This window comes from Halichoerus grypus, chromosome 12 (assembly GCF_964656455.1).
Source record: "Halichoerus grypus chromosome 12, mHalGry1.hap1.1, whole genome shotgun sequence".
Taxonomy (NCBI): Eukaryota; Metazoa; Chordata; class Mammalia; order Carnivora; family Phocidae; genus Halichoerus; species Halichoerus grypus.
The window spans coordinates 57,920,446-57,938,502 of record NC_135723.1 but is presented as its reverse complement, the minus strand read 5'-3'; the positions used below and the strand labels follow the sequence as shown (position 1 = coordinate 57,938,502).

General features: G+C 40.2%; 1 protein-coding gene across 1 annotated transcript in view; it reads right to left on the bottom strand.

Moving 5' to 3' along the window:
* Window positions 1-3,052: 3,052 nt before the first annotated feature.
* Window positions 3,053-18,057, bottom strand: part of NFE2L3 (NFE2 like bZIP transcription factor 3) — a 28,656-nt gene continuing 13,651 nt past the window's right edge. The window contains exons 2-4 of the mRNA XM_036082215.2: window positions 9,705-9,881; window positions 5,680-5,763; window positions 3,053-4,781 (exon numbers count right to left, since the gene is read on the bottom strand). Of these exons, the coding sequence (XP_035938108.2) occupies window positions 3,543-4,781; window positions 5,680-5,763; window positions 9,705-9,881 (1,500 nt within the window). The 3' untranslated portion in view covers window positions 3,053-3,542. The remainder of the gene's footprint in view (window positions 4,782-5,679; window positions 5,764-9,704; window positions 9,882-18,057) is intronic.

Below are 18,057 nucleotides of genomic sequence, written 5' to 3'. Positions count from 1 at the left end.
ATTTCTATTAGAACTTCAGATTTAAGGTAGTTTTTAAGTTTTCTAAACGAAGGAAATAACATTTTTTCGCATATATTGCTGCATTGTATCACTACATCAGGCTTAACCTTTAATCTCAATACTTAGCAATTTGGAGCAACAATGAATTTGTTACTTTACATAGTATTTGCAGGTCAACAACTTGAAAACTTAGAGCTGTGTGATTTTTGCTGAAGCTCAAGGTTGCAGTTAGGAAAAACTTCACTAGGGCATGCTGACAGGGTTGGCAAGTTGGGGCTGGCTATTTCCTTTCCCTATACTGAGCTTTTGGAGCAATCAAAACCCAATAGAGTCAACGTTTGGAAGTAGTACTTTGTATTATAATGGTCACATCGTGGATGGAAGGGGTTTACTTCTAGGATTACTGAGAACCTCGCATCATTGGGAGCCATATTGAGGGCTGGCTTCCACATTAGAGAATGTTAATCTTTACTGGAAGTTTCTGAAACTGGTTCATTCTATCGCATGTAAGGTTTTAAATAACTGGTGTATGGATACAAGCTAAGATGGTCTAAAAGGGATAACTTTGTACTAAGTGTTTAGAGTACTGAGTTAATTTAAGGAAACTTTAAAAGAATACTCTCAGTAATGACATTTACTAGTTCACAAGTGTGGGTTCCTTTCCAAAAAGATACAAAACATCCCAATATACTAAAAACAGATACATTCTTGGCAAAATTTTATGTAAATCTGATCTTTCGAGCTTTGGAATGACTGCCTGGGTGGTCGATAGACCCCATTCAGTTTTAGTAACACACTGTTGACTACTGCGCCGATGACATAGATGTAAGAGGTTTTTTGGTGACTGGGCAAACTAGTGAGTAGACTACCCAAGAAAGGGGCAAATTCATTTCTTTGAATTATAGAAGGGGGAAAGATTAAGACTGATCCCAACTATAAAAAGGTTTTAAGTCCTGATACATGCACTATGTAGGCTGACATTCTGTTCTGGGGCTTGGATGTGTGCAAATTGGGTTTTCTGACTGCTATATTCCAAAAGTCCTTGCTGAACTGAAGCCAGCCTTTAGAGGGATCCAAATATCCAGACATTATTTAGTACATGTTGCATGGAGATCATACACAACTTGAAAATCTAATTTCACCTGTAAGGTGGTTCAACATGGATACCTGTTGATGGTTACTTGTGAAATTTGAAGGCTTTATTCGGAAAAGGACAAATGAGATGCTGAGAATCTGGCTGACCAACCAGATTTCTTTAACTTTATAATTGGAGGAATGACTGCAGGATTAACAGTTATTTTCCATAGGTAAAGAAAGTAAGACTAGTTTCCTGTTGGGACCAATTCAAACTGGGATGTAAATTTGGGCCTTTCCGCTGCAGATGCAGGAGTGGGGGGGGGGGGTACCCACCAGAAAATGTAAAAGCAGCTAAGGGTTAATTAGTTGCCTAAGAGTAAGGATTACTGATCTCAGCTGTCTTAAGTCTTACTGATCCCCTTGAAATTTGCATTTGTAAACCCTATACCAAATAGTTGGGAACACACTGGGGGTATGAGGACACATGCCCCTCCCTTGAAACCTTGTTTTGATAAAGCTTCTCAGTAACAACAGTCTGGACTGCATAACCTTGTCTTACACAGCTAAGTGAGCAGTTTGGTTCAAGTTCTACCAAGCAAAGTGCATACAGCTTCAGTGAGAAGTTTCTGAGATTCTGAACATGGTCAGTTTCTACAATCTGAAGCTGAATAGATCAGATTTCTCCTTTTCTGTAACCTTTCTGAACTCCAGGAAAAACTACATTTTAAGACCACTAGCTAGTAGAACGTTTCAGTCATCCTTCGGGTGTCCATTACATTCCTAATGTGCAAGGGCATTTAGACTAAAATCTTGGCAGTGGGATTTCCACTGCCGAAACTGGTATGAGAGAGTAAGCAGCTGAGGTTTACATGCTTCGAGGCCAGATTTTTCTTTGGAAGTTTGGTGCATTTACCTTTGGTCACAATGCACCAAATACCTTCCCAGATTCAAACTATTTTAAGCTTTGGTTACTGTGAATGTCAAAATTTTAAGTCCCTGTTCTTAGGTCCCTATTTATCCATGTTTGATCCTTTGGTGTATACTTCCATTGTGGTGCTTGATATTTTCAGGGATTTGAGGATAATGCACCGTCACAAGTGTTAACAATTGGGTGGATAAGGCTACTTGTAGGTAGGTAGTACTGTGGAAGTTTAAATTGTAGATCTGAAGTAATTTCTGGGCACTACAAAACTGACTAGAGTAACTGTCTAAAAGCATTTTGTTGAAAGTCTAGTCTTGAAATAACCTACCTAGGTTCAGTTTAAAAGCGTTAAAAATCTAGACTCTGAAACCACTGCATTTCTCTAAACCAAGGTGGTACTCCTGTGATATCCTTTGGTAGATCATTATGACAACACTGACTACTAATTTTAATGTTGCCAAACCTTGAACATTTCAGAAAATTATCCAGGTTGCTGTTGCAATAAGCTCATTGAGCTTTCATTTAGTTCATTTTCAAATTCACTTACTCTGTTTTTGCCTTTTTTAAGCATTTAAGAGTCTTTCATGTGGTTCCAATTATTCCAGGTTTTATTTGGTTGTAAAGCCCATACTCTACTGACTTCCCCTTTCCCCTACTGTTGGCTTGTGTTGCTTGGAACGTTTTCACATTAAGTTATGTTGAGGCCTTTTGGGGGAGAGGTCCACGTTACAGATGTGCAGGCATTTCTACAGGCTGGCTGAACTTGCTAGGTAGTTCTATTTCTCTATATGCAAGTAGCTGTGTCTACTTACAAGAGGCATAAACCTGTGTGAAGGTCTTTGTCCTTAGACAATGTCTAATGTTTTGAAGCCCCAATTTTGTTCCTTGGCACCTTGGTTTAGAAGTTGGGTAAGTTTGAAGGTGTGACTGGCCTAAGTCTGATCGATTTTTGTGCAATACTAAAACCCACACTGTGCTGCCCTGTTGGCTGCGTGTATCACCTGTATAGCTGAATGTGGGTTTTGTGGAGAAAAAGATGCAAGATAAATATGGTTAGAATTTCTATATAAGAAATTTTTATAAATTCAAATATAAAATTTGCACAGAAAGTTGTAATTTAAGTATTCATTGAAAGATAAAATAGTTTTTGTAAGACTCCATATATTCAGTGCTAAAATACTTAAAGCTAAAAGCTACATTATGTTGCATTTCAAGTCACAAAAACCAAAATGCTTAAAATTTACATCCAGTGTTTGCTCTTTGAAGTGACCATCTTACTGGGGGCGGGGGCAGAAATGGTAACCAAGTGACTGGACTGTCCTGTTAGGAGTCCTGCATATAATGCAGTCGGCTTCATGAAAAGTTGTGGCTTCCCCAAAACTAACCACAAATTTGTCCAAAAGCTTCAAAATGTAGCCCTGAGTGATTCAAGTAGCAGTAGTAAAAGATACTGGAGCCAAACTTTTGAAGCAGTTTCAATGGTTTGTGGCCATGTATCCGTTTGATACCTTATACATCTTAATGGAATCTGTCTTCAGTTTCCTCACTTTCTTTTTCCCTTACGGTTTTCCTTTTTGTGGCCTGAGCTCACCAGTTCCTTAGGTACAATCAAAACACTTCCATCTTGGCTGCACTGTAGAACATACTGGTTTGGATTGACTGGCCTACCATCATCATCTCTTAACCTACTAAAAATATCATGATAAAGATCATGCAGTTTTTGTCTCATTGTGTTAATAGCTTTGTTATACTGGGCTCTTTCTCTCTTAAGGATTTCTTTCTTGGCTTGCAAGTTACATAAATCATCTTCAAGATTCAGAATTATGTCCAGTTTGCGTTTACGACAGTTTTGAGCAGCAACTTTATTTTTCCCTCTTCTTCTGATATCACGGATGAGTGACACTTGTAAATCTGTCAGGTAGTGCCTGCTTAGCATGTTGTTGAAAGAATCAACGGGCATACGGACAATTTCATCTACAGAAAAAGGGATATGCAGAGCCTTAGCACGCCGCTCATCACGGCTTAAGTTTCTGTCTGTGTCATTGAGGTACTTACTTACTTTCTCTGACTTCCCATGCCATGAAAAAGATCTAGAAGTGGAATCTAGAGCACTTGGCTGTAGGTGGTAAGTGTGGTTATGATAAATGTGTTGAAATGCAAGGTCCCCATGAAAACCAGTATCACTCCTATGGTCCATGTGACAAAGCTTACTGGGCTCTGGGTAGTACCCTCCTACAGCTCCTTCCAAGTCATGGTGGGAAAGAGGTTCAAGGTCACTACTACAACCTGTAGCACCTTCACACACAGACCGAGAGGAATTAGACTTGGTGACAGAGGTACTATTGTGGCTTGAATTTAAGGAAAGCCCAGAATCTGAATCTGGTTCTTCAAAAAGCTGAGACACTTCCATTGGATCAAAACCTTCTGTGGCCAAAGACATTAAATTTATCTCATCAAATATGTTTATATCGAGGTCATGTAGAAGATCTTGACTTGTTAGATTCCTCATCTGATTGCCAACAAGGGGAAGAAATCCTGTCAGATTAGTTCCAGGAAGGGTCTGTTCAGGATTGGTAGTATGAGAATTTAACTGCAGAAATGGTTCTTGTGGTTGTGAAGTCCTTGCTACTGGTTCTCTTCTAAATGTATTGTCAGGACACAGCAACATGGCCTCATGGAGATTCACATCGTGACTTATAGCTTGGCTAAAGTTTACGTTATGTGTTGAAGAATTCATGCCATCATTGATACTTCCTGGAAAAATATTTCCAAGGGAGATGCCCTGAGAAGGGAAAAAAAGCATTTTAAATACACCTTATTTCAGTAGCAGTTCTAGTAACAATAGAGCGCACTCTCCTCTTTTGTCAGTTCCTCTATATGGTTACCTATGAATCAATCACTTACTAAACCTAGACAAATACAATATGCAATGTGAGCCCAAATCTGAATGATGCCGTATTTGGGGAAAGATTTTTTTGTGTATACTGGAAATTCAGAAAGTTTGATTCAGTTAATATAAAAGTTGGTCTTGCTATTAATTCTAATATTGCTTTATAGATACAAACAATCAACCTAGCTGTTAAGCTTTAAATCCACATTGAAGTCTCTGGGCAAGGTGGGTGGGTATTCTGGTTTTCGGGGGTTTTTTTTTGTTTTTTAAAGTAAATCAGACCAGCATAGTAAGAGTATGGTCAAGACATAAATGCTACCAGAAAAATTATGCCTTAGTTTGTCAAATGTTTACTGTTGTTTTGTTTTTCATTTATCAACAGCACGAACAGGGGAGGAGGGACAGAAGGAGAGGGAGAAGCAGGCTCAGGGAGCCTGATGCGGGGCTCGATTCCAGGACCTTGGGATCGTGACCAGAGCCAAAGGCAGAGGCTTAGCCGACTGAGCCACCCAGGCGCCCTTATTTACTGTCGTTTTGATTCAGTGAATCCTAAATTTAACTATATCCTTGTGATCATTTAGGAGGAGGAACAGTATACATATTTGGTTAATTCTCTAAAATTGAAGTAGTTCTATAAAAAGTAATCCTAAATCTGTGCACTTATATAATGCAGTACTGTTACAGAACTATTACTCTATGTCATAAACTGTGTCATCCCATTAAAGAGGTTAAACATATTCACGATCAGTGCACATTTTCCTACAAAGATAAAAACCAAGGTTCCAGTTACCTCCAGTGAATTTTCAGGCTGTGATGAAAGCATCTGAAATAAGTCTTCCAGAGAGAAAGCTGTTTCTGTCCCATTTAGAGATCTCTAGAAAAAAATGTAAGGTGCACCATTAAATTAAAAGGCAGAGGAGGTTGCTTGGGGCTTTAGGCTTAATCTTGATAACCAGGTCTTTTCTCCATTCTGGATTTTTTATCCCTATTTTGGAATTTTTAAATTCCTCTTTCAGTATTCCCCCCCCCCCCCCATTCTTGCCCTAACCATCTTTCATATTTTTGGCTAGTATTCTTCGTTCCACCTTATTTTTACCATGGCTAATAACCCTCCAAATTGGTTACAACATTATGTAATTTTTACAAGTCAAATACATACTTAGATTTACCAAAATGTTTTGCCAACTTCACTCATTATTGCTTTATCCCAGCCTTCAGGTTTGTTTCTTATTGAAATAACTCCTTTGACAGCTCTTTTTAGAGAACTCACTTTTTATAACCTGGAGTTATTTTGCTTTCATGCTTAAACAGTGATTTGGTGAGATGATCAAGTTTAATGTTTTCCCTTTGTGCTTTGCACTAAGGCATGTATTGCTACTGATGTCAGTCTGTCATTTTATAGCCAATTTTTTTTCCCCAGTAATTTTAAAGGTTTTTTTCTTTGTAGCCTTTGTTGTCCTATTTCACTTTGATGTATTGGACTTAATTTGTTTTTATTTATTCTGCTTGGGACTCTGTACTCCTTTAATCTGAGTCCTAAAATCACTTTAATCTTCAAAATACTTTGCCATAAACACTCTGAAGACTGCTTCACCTTCACACTTTCTAGTCTTTTCTGGGACTCCTATTAGAAATAAATTTTCTCATTCTGTCTTAATTTTTATATTTAAGGGTGAGCTCATCTTTGTTGGTAACTGTTTCTGTAGGAATCCTATATACCAAGGGTTACCCGCTAACTATAAAAACAATTTTTTCTCTGCAAGGATCAACCAGTTCTTGTATCATTTTGTAGACCTTGCTTTCTTGGCTCAGGATTCCTGATAGTAATGGTAGTGTGGATTCAGACTCTAAAACGTTGGGCTCATTTGGGGTTCTGATCTCTAAGGATGGACAGACTGCTTCCTTGCTCTTGTCTCCCTAGGTGGTGGCTAGGATTGTGCTAGTCCCGTCTCCTGAAGAGTCTTTATAAATTCTGAGCTTTAAGTGGGGAATTTAGGTACCCCCAGGTATGGGCTTGAGACCTCGTTCCTCATCTATTCAACCCCAGTCTCTGTCATGACATCTGTATCCAATTTTTCATTAGGGCTTCTTCAGTTTTGGTGTCTGATTATCTTTTAAATTCTGGATTTGAGGGGCACCTGGGTGGCTCAGTCATTAAGCATCTGCCTTCGGCTCAGGTCATGATCCCAGGGTCCTGGGATCGAGCCCCACATCGGGCTCTCTGCTTGGCGGGAAGCCTGCTTCTCCCTCTCCCACTCCCCTTGCTTGTGTTCCCTCTGTCGCTGTCGCTCTTTGTCAAATAAATGAATGAAATCTTTAAAAAAAAAATTCTGGATTTGAGTAGCCTCTTTGCTTCTAGTATCTACAGAGTTCCCTTTCTTGCTTTCGAGTTCTACTATGCACTTAAAAATTTTTATCCAGGATTTCTGGTTTTGGTCTATCAGGGGTTTTATCTTTACATTTTAGGAAGCTCACATTCCTGACTCCCCTCCCCTAGCTTTGTACTTCAGGGTTTCCTTTTTTGAGGATTCAGACCAGTTAGACTTGTTCTAAGTGTATACTTGGTTTCCCTTTCCACCAAATACCATGTTTTCAAGGCCCATAGTACAACAAATACAAGGCTTTCTGTGTCTATGGATGCTATAGGACCATCTAAGTTGAACTGGTGGGTAAGATTTCTTCATTTACTAGCAAATCGTATATACATTCTTAGTGGGCTGGAGACTTACTTGCTAACATGACTGTTAATTCAAAATGATTTTTAATTTCTTAAATTTCGAAAGTGTTCTACATCCATTAATGATCCCAAACTTGAGACATTAGTTCTGGCCCAACGATTGAACAAAATTTGCAGATGGTCACAAGTGTGTGAGTATCAGGAGTATACAGGAGTATCAGCACAAATCTGGATTCCTGTGAAAATCCTAAATTGTGGGTAAATAAAACTTTGCAGAAAGGAAAGCCTTAATATTTAGAACAGAGGTAAGGGTATGAAGCCCATTCTGCTTTAAGTGAGTTATGGACTGATCCTTCAGGCTAGTTACATATGTTTCATTAAACCTTTGTTCCCTTCTTCAGTGCCCCTGGAGATGGCAAACTGAGGAGCTAACTCCTACTGAGCCAGGCCCCTGACTGGGTCCACAGGAGACACAGATCTGAGATGGGAGGGACAGATGTGCCTTAGAGACAACTGAGCACTCTTTCTTCCCAGATTCCCTTCTGCCCTGATGGGGATAATGGCTTCATGTCGCTATTGGTCCTTGAGAGTTTCCTTATTCTTTGATGTTTCCCTTAAACATGCCCTCACCTCTTAAAGAAGGAAAACCCTTACTTCTCTTCAGAATCTCATCAGATGTGTTACATGCTTTCTAGTTGAGGGCCTTAACATCTGAAGTCCATGTGACAGAGTTCTTCTTTCTACTACACTTAAATTATAAAGAATTTTTTTGAGACATTAGCTCTTGCACAAAAATGGACAACTAAGCCATTCTTTCAGTTAATCCACGAGACATTCCATACGTTGTGATTTTTTTTTTTAAAGATTTTATTTATTAGACACAGCACAAGCAGGGGGAGTGGCAGGCAGAGGGAGAGAAGCAGGCTCTCCGCTGAGCAAGGAGCTCCATGTGGGACCTGATCCTAGGACCCTGGGATCATGACCTGAGCCTAAGGCAGATGCTTAACCAGCTGAGCCACCCAGGTGCCCCCTTAATGGTAATTTAGATTGCCAAGAAATGGTCAGTCTCTTTTTAAAGTCAGATTCTTAGAATTTTTCCTAAAACTTTGTGTTAAATTTAAACACATGGTTCCCCATCTGGGGCAAGTCACTGGCTGAGAGAGCCATCAGGGCAAGACCTGCAAGGGTGCACCGTGGAAGTGCCAAGTGGGTTAAGGGTCTGTGGAACCTCCAGGCCTGTCTTTGGAGTGGACTGGGATGTCCGAGGGCTGAGTAAAAAACAGAGTAGAAGGAAGGGAGTACAGGCTGCAGGAAGAATCCATCTCTCAGCTTGGCCTCTGGAATTCATCTTTCTATAATAATGCATCTTATAGCCAAAGGGTATGGTTAGAGTAGCCAAGGGGGCTGTCCCTCTGGACCTGGCCAGAAGTACAAAGTGGGCTCCTGAGTTCAGAATGGCCTACCTCTCGGGAGACTGAGGGTTTGAGCCCAAGACCTAGCTGGTTTTGAGGGGTGGATTTGCCTTCAAGTTATTCTGCCTCACTATCCCAGACCTAGCCAGCTTGGGTGCCTCTGCAGAGGGCTGGTTGGGGATTCCTGGGTTTACTGTGCCAGTCACCTCTTTATCCCTTGCCATGGCAAACACAAAACCTGCTAGCAGCTTCCTGGAAGGGGGTGTGTGTATAAATACACCCTCCCACACACACACACAATCTTGAGTTTAACCAGAGATAACGAAGTCTATGGGCTGATTCCTTTGTAAATCAACCACTTCCACAACTATAAAAAATACGTATTTTCATATATCTGATTTGCTTATAGTAGGGCACTTAATGGAAGATTCATTACCAACACATATTGTCAAAGCCATAAAATCTACCTTACAGGGGGCACGTGGGTGGCTCAGTCGGTTAAGCATCTGCCTTAGGCTCAGGTTATGATCCCGGGATCCTAGGATCCTGGGATCTAGTCCCTCAAGGTCGTCATTATTGACTCCCTGCTCACCGGAGTCTGCACGTCCCTCTCCCCCTGCCCCTCCCCACCACTCCTGTGTACTCGTTCTAATAAAATCTTAAAAAAATTAAAAAATCTACCTTACAGCGAAAATGGTAAGGCTGAGCTACTATGATAACGCTTACCTCATTTCTAGATTCAGTGGTCTTTTCTGCCTCCCAGTCAGGTTTATCTGCTATTTTACTTTCATCCTCATTCTTCTGCAGTAGTGATTTTTCTTGGGCTGATACTCTTTGCTCATTTTCCACATTCTGGGAGCTGTGATCCACAGCTTCGTGCCTCTCTCTCAGTACTTCATTCTCCTATAAAAGTACCCAAAAATGTGCTAAGCAGAAATCCATATTTCATCAAATAAGTCAACCTTTAAAACTGCATTATACTTACTGCTCAGTGATATAAAAACCACAAGTCCAAAAGCTAAGACTGGCATTGCATATTTCAGTATTAAACTTTTTAATTCTGAAACAAGGCCCAAGAACTCACTGAGACACAGGCTGTTGTAATCTGCATAATTTAAATTATATGCATTTATAAAGCCCTGGAGTTTAAAATACTTACAAATTTGATGAGATTTAGACATCAGTTTTGCCAACAGGCAGTTTATTTACTTAGTTTTCTGTTGAAAATAGATCAAACAGCTAAGCTGGAAGCAAACAGCAAATATATACAGAAGAGTCTGGAAAAGTATTATTGCAAGGTATTGTGGTTCTCTCTGAAAGGTGGAATAAGGTTGGGGAAGTGTGGGAGAAAAATTATACATTTCTGTACTGTTTGAATATTTTACAACAAATGTTATTTCTTTTAAAGTCAGGAAAAGTATATTTTTATTTTGAAAAAATAGAAGTTAACAAAGCTTTAGAGACTAGCATCTCCATAGATATTTTAAACTATGCTTACCTACCCAGAAGTGTCCTACTTTTTAATTTAACTGGAGTTGACCATTAAGAATTAATCATTAACATACACTGTGTATACTGATACTTTTAATTATATTAAAAGCGCAGTTTTTCCCCCCTAACATAACATCAAGGCCTCTCAAACTCTTTCAAAAGATCTATTTTTAATTTTTCTCTTTCAACAGCATAGCACACTGGACTAAACTCAAGGACAGCAGCACCACCCCCACACTCTAAAGCAGAGAAATGCTAATTAAAAAAAAAACAAGCACATAAAAACACATGAAGTCAAAGAAATGTAAAATCTACAGATGCCAGAAGTGAGATAAATCAAAACGAGCAGAAAAAGGAAACTGACGTGCTAGCGGCCCGCTTGGTTTTACTTGCTTCTCTATTCACTGTACTTAACCTGATGCGGTGTTGGTCTTGTTCCTTCCTCAGCCAGTCTCTCTGTGCACAACCCTGCTCTTGTGCTCAAGGATGTTGTTGCTGCTACACTATCCTCTTCTGCATCCAGTGTTCCTTGTCTGGATACTCCCACCAGTCTACTAACCTAAAACACCTCTCATCTTTAAAAATCTCTCCCTTGATGTCCCATATTACTCTCTAGATCCCATTCCATTTTTCTGGTCCTTTTAGAGCATAATCCTCCAAAGAGTCATCTGGACGCTGTGCATTATCTCTTGAACCTACTCCAGTGGGAATTTTGAAACATCTCAACAGGGTCTTCCCAAGTTGACAGTTCTCCACACTCACCTTATCAGACCCATCAGCAACACTTCCCCCCTTCCTTACTCCCTCCTCTTGGAAACCGGTTTTTTACCTGGCATCCAGGTACCTTCTCTATTACCCTACCTCACCAACTACTCTTTGGATGATTCTTCGGCTCAGCCTCAGGCACACCAGGCACTCTCCCATCTTTCAGCTTGTGTTTGCTGTTCCTTTTGCTTGTAGGGCTCTTGCTCTGTTCACAGCCCCAGCCCCATCATTTTGAAGCTTTATGTCTCTCTTCAAATATTACCATCTTACTTTTATTAAAAAAAAAAAGGGGCATCTCTCCCATCAATATGTCCCTTGCTTTTTTCATAGCATTTAGCACCAGCTGAATGTATTTGTCATCTATCCCGCTAGAATGCTAGTTTCTTGAGGGTAGAGGCTCTGTTTAGTTCCTGCATGCACGCTGCCTACCCCAGAACCTGCCACATGGTAGACGCTTACTAGGTATACTTGTTGAATAGATGAACTCCCAGACACAGCATCTGAAGACTTTTGGTAGGGATTCACTTAAAATGGGTGAGCTGCCATTGTCTTGCTCTTTCCTGCAATTACAATTCTGATTCCTATCTAAATTTGGGGAAAGGAAGAAGTGACTGGTCATCAGTCTTTCAATGTCTATCTTTTGCCAAGGCAAGGTTTCTTTTGTTAAGCCTCAAGATAATCAAATCCAAAATTCTGGAATCCTGAGGCAGCTAACTTTGTTTATAAATTTGCTGTCAGTGGGCACAGGAGCTTCTAAACTCTAAATTGCATGATCTATTTTAGAGCCATGAAGCAAGGTACCTTTCATTAATGTGTAGTATGTGAGCTAATACAACACATGAACTTGCAAAAATGAGACTAGGTTATGTCATGTTACACAAATGAAAACAGAGGGAACAGGTAGCTAATACAGGCCTGGATAAAGCCCATGAGGAAACCAAGCAAACTAGTCTGGGAAGGCTTTTTTTTTTTTTTTTGTGGGGAAAACATTGAGAGTTTGGTAACGGCCTGCCTAAATGCTCTGGAAGAGACCAACTGAATGTAGAGAAATTCTGTATGAACACTACTCACTTTACAAGAAGCAGAAATTGGGTTAAAAATCATACCTTATAATAATAACCCATTAAACAAAATGAGTTAAATAGAATAATCAACGAGTCCATTTGAATATAAACAAGTAAATGAGGGAAAAAATTTCTTACAGTAGAATGCAACTAATACAGAAGGAGAATGATGGGGTTAGAAAATCATCAATGGATGCTAAAACTAGGGAGTAAAGTTTTTTTCTTTCTTTTTTTTTTTTGAAGATTACTTATTTGAGAGAGAGAGAGCACAAGACGGGGGAGCGGGAGAGGGAGAAGCAGACTCCCTGCTGAGCAGGGAGCCCGATGCGGGACTCGATCCCGGGACTCCAGGATCATGACCTGAGCCGAAGGCAGTCGCTTAACCAACTGAGCCACCCAGGCGCCCTAGGGAGTAAAGTTTGATGAGAAACATATTTAAATAGTGACACTACAGGAGAAATATGGCGAACACCACCTCAATCTAGTGGTAAAATCCATCATCACAAACAGAAATAAACCACCATCATCATGTGCCTCTTATTCCTGCCCAGAATTCATAATCTCAACTCAGTCACGAGGCAACATCAAAAATAAATTAAAAATGGGGCCATTTTACAAAAGAACTGATTGATGCTTTTCCAAAATCTAGGTGAAGAAATCCAAGGCTGAGGAACTTTTCCAGATTAAAAGTGACTGAGCAGGGTGCCTGGTTGGCTAAGTTGGTTAAGCATCTGCCTTCGGCTCAGGTCATGATCCCAGGGCCCTGGGATTGAGCCCCATGTCAGGTTCTCTGCTCAGCGGAGAGTCTGCTTCTCTCTCTCCCTCTCAAATAAATATATAAATAAATAAAGTGACTGAGAGACTTGGCACATAATGTGTGATCCTGGGTTCGATGCTGATCCAGGAGGAAAAAGTATTATATAGGACATTTCTGGGACAATAGATAAAATGTGAATATGGACAGATTATGTAATAGTCTTAGATTTACGTTAGTTTCCTGATTTTGATGATTTTGATAAATATGCACTTAAGTATTTGGATATTGAGGGACAAAATGGCTTCAATTCACTCTTACATGTTTCCCAACAAAAAGAATTATGTATAGATGGATAGCTAGCTATAATTACAAAATAAGAGAAGTCAGATGGGGCAAAATGCAAAACAGGTAACTCTGAGTAAAGGATATATACTATTCTTGCAACTTTTTTAAAAGTTTGAAATTATATCTCACTAATGAGTTGCCCTAAAAATCCATACATGGCAAAATCACTTTGGTCAAAGCAATAGCAAAAGGTTGACCCAGAATTATTCTTCCATTAAATCTTCTGTTAATCTGTATTTTCTCCCCAAAGTGTACAGTAGTCCTATCAATTGCTTTATTATTTTCACCTCTTCCGACATTAAAATTTCAGATTTCATTTTCTTGCCTAATTGCTTTGGTTATGCTTTCAGAATAATATTCAATAATAATGGTGATACCTGATTCAAAGAAAACACTACTGGTGTGTCTACCCTTGATACTCTTACTACAACACTACTTCATTCGACACTAGATGTGTGTGTTTCCACACACCGAGCAATTCTGCAACACAGCTGGGCGTCCTATAACTTAATTCTGACACTACCTACCTGAAGATTGCGTCAGATCCCACAGGTTAAGGGCTTAGTATCACAAGACTGCCCACTCACCTCCCTTCAGATGCCAACTGCAAGTCCAGGTTATCACCTGTGCTTCAGAGCAACTGGCTATAAATTGGGGGTTCCCACGACCCCCTCCCTTGGGTTTAATTTGCTAGAGTGGCTCACAGATCTCAAGAAAATACCTTATTTACTAGGTGACTGTTTTATTATAGAAGACGGTAACTCAGGAACAACCAGGTACACAGAGCAAGTTATGTGGGAAGGGGCACAGAGGTTCCACACGCAGGGCATGCCACTCTTGCAGTACCTCCACGTGTTCGCCAGCTTGGAAGGTCTCTGAACCCTATCCCTCAGGGTTTTTATGGAGGCTTCATCATGTAGGCATGACTGAATAAATCATCAACTCAATCTCCAGTTGCTCTTGCTTCCCCAGAGGTCTGAGAGGTAGGAGCTGAAAGTTCCAACCGTCTAATCATCTGGCTGATTCCCCTGGCACCCCACCTTTAGGGACTTTCCAAAAGTCACCTCATTAACATAAATCAAGAGTGGTTGCAAGGGGCTTGTTATAAATAACAAGACACTCCTTTTACCTTTATGGCTCTGGAGATATTTTAAGAACTGAAGACAAAAGACCAAATAGTATATAGCAAAAGATGCTCCCACTGCTCTTAACTTTTAGGAAACCAACAGTTTTGGGAGCTGTGGGCCAGAAAGGGGGATGAAGACCAAATACACCTTTAAATCAGATAATCATACCTGACATTCTCATCCTGCTCATGACCTTAATGGGAATGCTTTAATGGTTCATCAATAAGGATAACACATGAACTTTGAGATTCAACAATTTTTTTAGTCACTCAATTAATACATACTGAGTGCCAAACACTACACTAGATGCTGGGAATACAACAGTGAAAAAATACATTCAGTTCGTCCCTTCAGAGTTTCCATTTAAAGGGAGGGAGCCAGAAATACAAGTGAACTAACAAAATAACTGCAAGCGATGGCAAATGAAAGAAAGAGGAGATCTCCTTTAGAGCATGGCCACGGAAGGGCTCTGAGGAGAGGTGATACTTGAGCTGAGATCTGAAGAAACAAAGAGCTGTGTGAAGAGAGGAATGCACTGAAGGCACAGATAACCTCCAAACAGTATACTCATGTGCCTGTTACCATATTTCCTTAGTTTCTTAATGACATTTACTTGTTTCCAATATTTCTTTCTGACAATATTAAAACGTCTCATCCATGTATTCTTTGCATACATGTGCAAGTAGAATAAATTTCTAAAATTTATGCTGGATCAACAGATATGTGCATTTTTTATTTGATGGATTCTACCCAACAGCCCTTCAAAAATGTTTGTGGTAATTCAAATTCCTACCCACAGTGGATAAACTGCCAATTTGATAGATGAAAATTGGTATCTCATTGTAATTTTACTTTCTCCTATTGAGTGAGGTTGAACATTTTTCACAAGCTTTAAAGCATTTGTATTTCCTTTTCTGTGAACTGTTTGTAGCCTTTGCCCATTTTTTTTATTGAGGCGTTAGTCTTTTTCTTATTGTTAACAGCACAGGATCATTTTTACTCCCCTCCTCCCATCCTGTCTGTAGAAATTCAAGAGTAGAAGTGGGGACACCAGTGAGGGGGCTGCTGCAGTAAGTTAAGGGAGAGTACAGGAGAATCTGGAAGAGAGTGGTGGTAATGGAAAGAGAAGTGGAAGAATCCATGTACTGTGGAGAAAGAATACACAGGGCTTGCTGACAAACAGGAAATGGGAGATAAAGTAAAGAGAAGAATGAAGGATGACTCCTAGATTTCTGGCTTGAATAACTTGGCAGACAGTTATGGAGAGAACAGGGGAAACAGTGAGTTCTTCCATTGTGGATATGTTAAATTTGAGATGTGAAAAGTCAAGTAGAAATGTCCATTACACTGGTGAGATGAGAATCTGGAATTTAGAGTGAATGTTTGAATTGGAGGTATAAACTGGGAACACATCAACAACAAAACCCCACAGGATTCCAGCAAGACAGTACAAAGCAAGGGGAAGGGGCTCAGCACGGGGTCCCCAGGAACCACAACATTCTGCGGTCAGGCAGAGGAGCCAGCCAAGACTCTGAAGAGGACAGGAAGTGAGGTCCAGGGGGAAGCCAGAGGACAGCAATGTCTCAGAATCTGAAAGTGTTTCGAGAAGGATGGAGTGGTTGCTGGTGTTGAATGCTGCTTGGAGGTTACAAAAGGTAAGGACAGAAAAGTCTTCAGTTGGGTAAGCGTCTGCCTTCGGCTCAGGTCATGATCCCAGGGTCCTGGGATCGAGTCCCACATCGGGCTCAGCGGGGGAAGCCTGCTTCTCCATCTCCCTCTGCTGCTCCCCCTGCTTGTGCTCTGTCAAATAAATAAAATCTGAAAGAAAAAGAGGAAAGAAAGAAAGAAAGAAAAGAAAGAAAGAAAAAGTTAGTTGTTGGTGGCCTTCAAAAAATCAATTTAGGGTAGAAGCCAGTGATACTGTGTAGAAGAGTAAATGGGAGCTGACAAACTAGAAAGAGCATACTGACAACTGTTCAGGAACGTTGGCTATGAAATGAGTGAAGACATGGGGCAGAGTAGTGTTTTGTTTTGAAGATGAGAGAAACTAGAGTACGTTTGTAAGGGAATGACGTAGGAGAAAGGGTAACAGTAAAGCAAGGTCCTCCAGAAGGCAATAGAGGATGGACCCCACAGTACAGGGGGCAGGGCTGATGCAGAAACAAGTTAAAGCCTTTATTTCAAGATAAGGAGTAGGAAGTGGATGCCAGATTGTATTTGAGGATTTAGTAGTGGGAAGACCTATCCTTATTTTTGACGGGTATTTTTAAAAAGTAGAAGTGGATACTGAATATTAAAAGGATTTTAAAATATGTCCACAAATTATTTGACTCTTTTCTTCAAGATGTAAAACTTAATTCCCCTCCCCTTGAGTGGGGGCTAAAAACCTAGTGAACTGTTCCCAACAAGTCAGGTGGAAGTGATGGTTACAGCCCTGGCTTCTTCCTTGCTCACTATCACTTGTTCCAGCAAAAGCCATTGCTTGTGTTGTAAGATCAAGCCCTCCGCAGAAAGGCCTACTTGACAAAGAACTGAGGCTTCCTGCTAACAGCCAACACAGATCCATCTTGGAAGTGGATCCTCCAGCTTCATCGTGCCTTCAGATAAACACAACCAACACCCTGGTTGCAATCTCATGAATCCCTGAATGAGAACCACCCAGGCAAGCTGCTACAGAATTTCTAACCCACAGATACTGTGGGATAATAAATCCTTGTTGTATTAAGCCATTAAATTTGCAACAATTTGTTAGTCAACAATGGGTAATTAATATAAACAGTAAAAATGCTTCTTGCATCTACATTTTTGGTATGCCTTGCTAATATTTTATTTAGTATTCTGCGTGAATATGCGTAAGAGTGATTCTTAGATTTCTCTGATGTATGTATTTTTTTAGGTCTTAGTATCATTGCTGTGCTGGTTTTGAAAAAAAAAAGAATTGGGAAACTTTATGTAACAGAACTCCCTACTGGAAAGTCTCAAAGATTTCTTCTTGAATTCTGCCCGCACCAGTTTGTATTTTTTAACTTTTTAAAAAAATTATGCTGACGTTGTTTTCAACTTCTTTCATGGGGAGGTGCCTGGGTGGCTCAGTCGGTTAAGCATCTGCCTTGGGTTCAGGTCATGATCCCAGAGTCCTGCGATCGAGTCCCAGGTCGAGTCTGCTTGTCCCTCTGCCTGCCCCTCCCTGCTGCTCATGCTCTTTCTCTCAAATAAAAATCTTAAACAAAACAAAACAAAAACCTTCTTTCATGGGGTATGCCAAAGAGCCCTCCAAAAAGGCTCAATGGTATTTGAATATATCCACTTCCTCATACCCTACCTACTCTGGATTTGTTTCTTAATATTTTGTTAATTAAAAGGTTAAAAATGCAGCTCATTAGGCGGCAATAATCTTGGAGCTCTCAATGTACCCATGAAGCAAGTGGTGACATGAAGACAGTAGATGCAGTGCTCTAGATTCAAGTTGGGGAGCACAAAGTCTCCATGTAAGAGGGTTTCTGAAGACCCTTCAAGATGGAGGCATGAGG